At 44.7% G+C, this 6,000-nt stretch overlaps 1 protein-coding gene across 1 annotated transcript in view; it reads right to left on the bottom strand.

The window, feature by feature from the left end:
• Window positions 1-216: 216 nt before the first annotated feature.
• Window positions 217-6,000, bottom strand: part of Klf9 (Kruppel like factor 9) — a 28,449-nt gene continuing 22,665 nt past the window's right edge. Inside the window, exon 2 of the mRNA XM_036207879.1 lies at window positions 217-3,690. Within this exon, the coding sequence (XP_036063772.1) occupies window positions 3,461-3,690 (230 nt within the window). The 3' untranslated portion in view covers window positions 217-3,460. The remainder of the gene's footprint in view (window positions 3,691-6,000) is intronic.

The following is a 6,000-nucleotide window of genomic DNA, read 5'->3' as shown; positions in this document are numbered from 1 at the left end:
GTTACCTCAACACATAAATATTCCCCTCCAGCATAAAGCAGTGGTTTCCAGTGGCCTCCATTCCATGCACCCCACAGAGGTCTGAGAGCAAACATGGCCGAGCTGAAAGGCACAGGGGTAAATCACCTCTGTGCTTGTCATGGAATTCTGTGAACACGGCTTAACACGGCAAACCGTGACCCTACAGAAGGACATAATGGCTGCAACAACTTAATCTTTATCATTTATTATTTTTATTTGGACAACATATATACATATGTACAAAATACCTACGGTCAGAATCCTCTTTTATAATTTCATTTGATTTACAAAAACGGGACAGCAAAATAACTTAGGTCACTAATACTGTACAAAAATAAAACTGATTAAAACAGTTGTAAAGATCAGTATCTTACAGTGTTACAGACCATTCATCCGCTGTGAAAGAACATCTTATCTACCCAGAGTGATGAGTACGGTGCTAAATCTATCTGCAAACTGACAAACTAATTGGTTTCTGTAATTGTAACTACCAAATATAATTCTCAAAAGAAGCGTGATGTGGAGCTTAAAGCCAGGGTATCATTCCACAATGGAGAAGGGCTTTCTTCTTCCCTAACCAAGGAGAGGAGATATCTTAACTCTAAAACTAGTATATTTTCCATGAATGACAACTACTTACAGTATTAGATAAAATGACTTCTCTTTCTTTTTAAACACCTGCGGTAGTCTCTCAAAAAATTCAGTTTGGTTAAAAAAGTAAACAAAAATTACTATCCTGCATTTGGATTTTTGTAAGTTAAATCCATGGTCTTTTTAATATAAAAAGTAACTGTTTCATAGTTTTAGTGCTCAATGAACTTAGTAGTCCTATTTGAACCGTATCTCCATGTAGTAAATCTAATTAGAATGCTGCTTCCTGTTTTGCAACACAAAACAGGACTGATCACAGAGAATAAAAAGCCTTGAGTTGATACGTTACGTTACTAGAACATATAAGAGAATATCAAATGTGTGTCTGTCAACAACTTGAAAAGGCAATTATAGCAACTCTTCCGGGAAGTATATTGTGCATTTTCTTTTTAAACAAGTTGCTGCGTTTATATCCATCTAAGTGTTTGACAAGAGCCACATACAGATTTACTCCTGAAACATTAAGATTGTCTTTCACTGACTTGGTTTTCCTTCCTTTCTTTCTACGAGGGAAAGCTGAGTTTATACAAGTTAGCAAGTTGCTAGGCAACCTCAAACTCCTCACTCACTAAAAGGCAGCGCGCAGAGTACCCTATGCATAGCCTTTTCCATGAGCTCAGGAAGAAATAGGCAGCCTAACCTATTTCATATGGAAGAACAGATGTCCTTAAAACTTATTTTGGACACAGAAATTAAAATTTGGTTTAAAATAAGCGTTTCAAAAATCTGAAACAGAGGTAGAAAGTGTTCTTTATTTTTCCTGACATGTTTTCTCGTGAGAAAACACTTTCCTTTTTAGCTCATGGACTGCTCCCAGTCCCTAATGTTAAAAGCAGTTCTCTGGATAGAACCACTATGACTGCGTTGGTTAAACAGAAAACACTGTGCTAATGATGGCTGTTGTATTGGAAGTCGGAGTCAGCTGTGCCCCGTGCCCACTGCCGGAGCACCGATGCTGAGATGGAGTGAGCATGTGCTGGGTGAAATGTGGAGCTCCTTGCAGGTGAGAACCCCGAGTTTACACACCATGTGCAGCAGCACATGGCTAAACTAGAGTGCACCATAGCTCCCTGTTTTAAATATCAGATAAAATCATCAGAAAGTGGTATTTCTGAAGGAAAAAAATGTAAACATTTCCCCACGATCACTGCTGACTCCCCTCAAATGAGGTTTTTGTTTGTTTTCATATGTTGTTGTTTTTTTGTTTTTTTTTTGTTTTTTTTTTAACTATGAAAACTGAGTTTGTCTTTTCTGGCCGTGTAAAAGCCAAAATTAAGTTTTCAGTAAATGGCATAGGATGGATATAGTGGTTCAGGCCATTGTAGACACCTGGATACAAGCTAAGTAGTGGTGGGACTACTGATGCAGACAGCTGGTGATGTGATATCACTCACGTGTTTCTTTGACCGGCGTTCACCATAAGGGGCTGTTCTGCAGAGTCGCCTTTGAAATTATTGTGGTGTCTTCCCTTGGTAGTTACTACTTATAGGGGCAAATATTTTTTTTTTTCATATTTCAGCTCCCTTTCCTTGGATATAACTCTTGCACCTCATAGTGGGAGTTTCATAGGAACACAAGAAGGTGACCAAGAAATCTGCCCCCCCCAACCCCAAAAACAAAAACAGGCATTTCCAGGCCTGGTGATGGTTATGCACCCAATTATCAACTAACACTAGACAGAGCCAAATGCTCGTGCGCTGTCTGTGTCCTGGTGCCGTGAGTGTATTAAGATGGCATTCTCTGAAAGGACGGGAAAATTCAAACAAATTCATGAAGTTAAAATTGTCTGCTCACTTTTCATCTTTAAAACACTACCTTCCTCCTCCCCCCACTTCCTCCTCAGCATGTGTTTTATACATTCTGCCCTCATATCTCTGCATTGGGTTCTCAGGGAAAACATGTATACTGTAAAAAAATAAGCAGATTATAACGTGGTGCCAAACAGAACGTCTGCCTCTACCCTCAAAGCATGTATTTACCTTATTCACCCTCGGTATTAGAAAATAAAAGTGCAGTTTATGTTCAGATAGTACGATTCATACAAAGCAGGGTTTGAAAGTTCCGGACTTATCATGACCTCGAGGAGGTTTATCGTGATTAGTGTAAATTCGGACTCTGCTTATCCATTGACTATAAGTAACTTTTTTTTTTTGTTGTTTTTTTGTTTTCAAGTCTTTAGATGACAGATCATGCTGGAGTAGGTGTGCTCTTGCTTGCATAAAAGACAGCTGTGCTATGGAGGGTTTTTTTTTTTTTTTTTTTTGTTTTTTTTAAATCTCAAAAGTTAAAATGATTCAAGAGAGTGGTGGTTCTGCTAAACAGACTGGAGCACACTGGTCATCACATGAAAAGAGAAGAAAACAATTCTGAGGGTCAACAAGCATCAAGGACCCAGAGTCACTGTGGGAGGCCAGGGGTCAACTCACCCAGTCAGACATATGTACACCAGTGTGAATCATCAAAATCCTACCCCGAGTCTTGGCCTTGCCACCCCCTCCCGCCCACCCCCCAAAACAAAGGAGAAAATACCAAAAGCATTTGCCTGCCCTCCAACAGTCAGAGACGGTCCCAAGCTGCCTCTGCAAAGGGACCAAACGTTGACTTTGATCTTAGGCTACCGTGTGCTTTTTGGAAACAGTACAGGGAGAGTATCAGAATATTAACCAAAGAGCAGTGACCTCCCGTGGCCAGCGCGCCGCTGCTGGGGCGGGGTTCCACGTGTCCGTCTGTTTCCTGGGAGCTCTGTCCTTCCGGGGACCATCTCTGCCTGGCTGCCATGGGGAGCACCTCACAAGGGGCTGGAGAGCGCCTTTTTGGATCGCTTGATCATGCTGGGGTGGAACTCAGTGTGACGCCGGGCATGCTTGGTGAGGTGGTCACTCCTCATGAATCTCTTCTCGCACAGCGGACAGCGGAACTGCTTTTCGCCAGTGTGGGTGCGGTAGTGACGGGTCAGCTCATCGGAGCGGGAGAACTTTTTAAGGCAGTCTGGCCACGTACAGGGGAAGGGCCGTTCACCTACGAGAAGGGAACCAAGACAGAACACTGTTTAAAGGGCATGCCAAAAACATTCCGAAGGCCATCTGTGGGTGACAATCCCTATGACACAAAGGATAAACCCTTTATCCTGAGTTTTATGGGTTCTGCTGTGTGTCTTCCAAGCTCTCCGTTGAAGTCCTAACCCCTCATACACACATCTTAGAATATAGCTGTCTGTATAGCTGTTTCTCCCCAAACCCCCATCCATGGGGTCCATATCTAGATTCAACCAATAATGGATGGAAAAAGTTTTGGAAAGGAAAGACTGTCTCATTCATGTACTGACTTTTTAACTGTCATTTTCTTCATGACAGAACACACAACATTTACACTGTATTAGATACTGTAAGCAAATGCAGAGACACTCATTCAATGCAAATGCTTGCACTTTTAAAATTCAAAAAAATTTTAAAGGTGATATATGTGTTGTGCACATGGGCATGTGTGTTATGACACTCGTATGTATGTAGGTCAGAGGACAAGTTTGTGGAGTCAGACCTCTTTATCCATTTTTACTTGGGGCTCTGGGATTGAACTCAGGTCACCAGACTTGCACAAGAATGCTACCCGCTCAGCCCTCTCACCATCCTCAAGGCTCACATTTTTGTTTAAGACTTTGCACCTGAGGATCCTGGTGCGGAAAGGGGCGAGGTCCCTACCCTGAGTCCTTAAAGAGGTAATGGGGAAGAAATGAGGTCAATGGGGGTGGCACTTCATCCCATGACTGGTGTCCTTGTAATAGGGGACCCAGGACAGACAGGGGCATGAGGGCACAGTGGGAAAGCGGTCATCCTGAGAGAGACCTCAGTGAGCAGCCAGACTCCAGAGACGACTCTTGACACAGCCATAGGATGTCTGTGTGTCCTTCTTCTGGCCTCCCTGGCAAGCTAAGCAATAGGGAAATTGTCGAGGAAAAACCTCTAAGCAAATAAGCTTGTTACTTGTACCCAGTGATCACTCAGAAGTCTTTTTTTTTTTTTAAACCCCCTTCTAATTTTATCCCATACAATTGTTGGTTTCACCAGATCTTCAGATCAGGCCGGAGGCCAAGCCCTTTGCTACGTTTCCTGGCATTGTAGAGATGAAAGCAGAGAGCTTAGAGGCCACCTTCCCTCCCACTACAGGCATTTCCCTTCGACCTCCCTAGGACTGTCGCCACGTGGCATCTACCAGCAAGTCTGATGACAGGATGCCGCGACCTGGGGAGGCAGCCTGGCCGTGCCTGAGGATAAGCTGCACAGGCTCTTCTGTTGCTGTGAACTGTGCCCCCCTGCAAAGCCATCTTCTAAGTCAGTGTCTTAGCACCCAGCTGTCACTGCGTCACCAGCCATCTCCCGCCATCTTCCTCCCATTTAGTGCAGGCAGAGAGCTGGGGCTACCCATTCACTGCTTCGCTGGCTTCTCACAGGGTCGCCATCATAGAGATGAGAAACTGGAGATTTGGAGGGTTACATTACTTGCTCGGAAGCCATGAGCTCACTGTCTGCCTGATGTCAAGCCCTGGGCTGTCCTGCCTCTAATGGGTCATGAGGACTTGGCCTTTGCCCCACATCCCTTCTGGTTCCGACAGCTTTCTTAGGTTGGAGTCGCACCACATCGTTTTCCATGCTCCAATCTTAGAATACAGCTAAGTCCCACCTGGGAAACACGCTCATGGTAGCATTAACAGATACCCATCCCTTACACACCCACCAAGATGCTAGCAAGGGGGATGGGACTATGTCATCACCCCCAGAAGGACACATACCAGCACAAAACCAGACGATGCTGCTTAAGACAAGGACCTCAGTCAGTTGCTCTTTCAAGTACCTGTCATCACCTTGCTCTGGGACCACCTGCCTGCCCTTCACACTGTTCCAAACCAGCTGCTTTGTACACACAGGACACACAGGCTCCCACTTCCAGACAACTTTCCAGACACGCCTTTGGTAGGTGTGAGGAGCGATCTTTCCCACTGCTGTCCCAGGCTTGCTGGAAGCTGGAAAGATACTGCAGAGGCTGGGAGCTGTCCAGCACGATGCATCTGAGTCATCGGAAAGTCACCCTCTCCCTTCTTCACCTGCACCAACGAGAAAATAACGAGGCCAAGCCAGCCAACTGTCCAGCCCCTGCAGGATTCTATACCTGCTACCTGCGGCGTTTTCTATGCTCCAAGCAGAGCCCAGGTCTAACACTGCACACCCTACTTATTCTTATGGGAACTGAACTGGGCAAAGCACGGCTACATGCAAGCTTAGGCGGAAAATCCTTACAGCAAGAATACTGGCGCCAAGCACAGAGGAGAGCAGA

The sequence above is a fragment of the Onychomys torridus genome, chromosome 1, assembly GCF_903995425.1.
Source record: "Onychomys torridus chromosome 1, mOncTor1.1, whole genome shotgun sequence".
NCBI classification, from domain to species: domain Eukaryota; kingdom Metazoa; phylum Chordata; class Mammalia; order Rodentia; family Cricetidae; genus Onychomys; species Onychomys torridus.
Note: the sequence above shows the minus strand (reverse complement) of the source record. Positions and strands in the feature narration are given on the sequence as shown.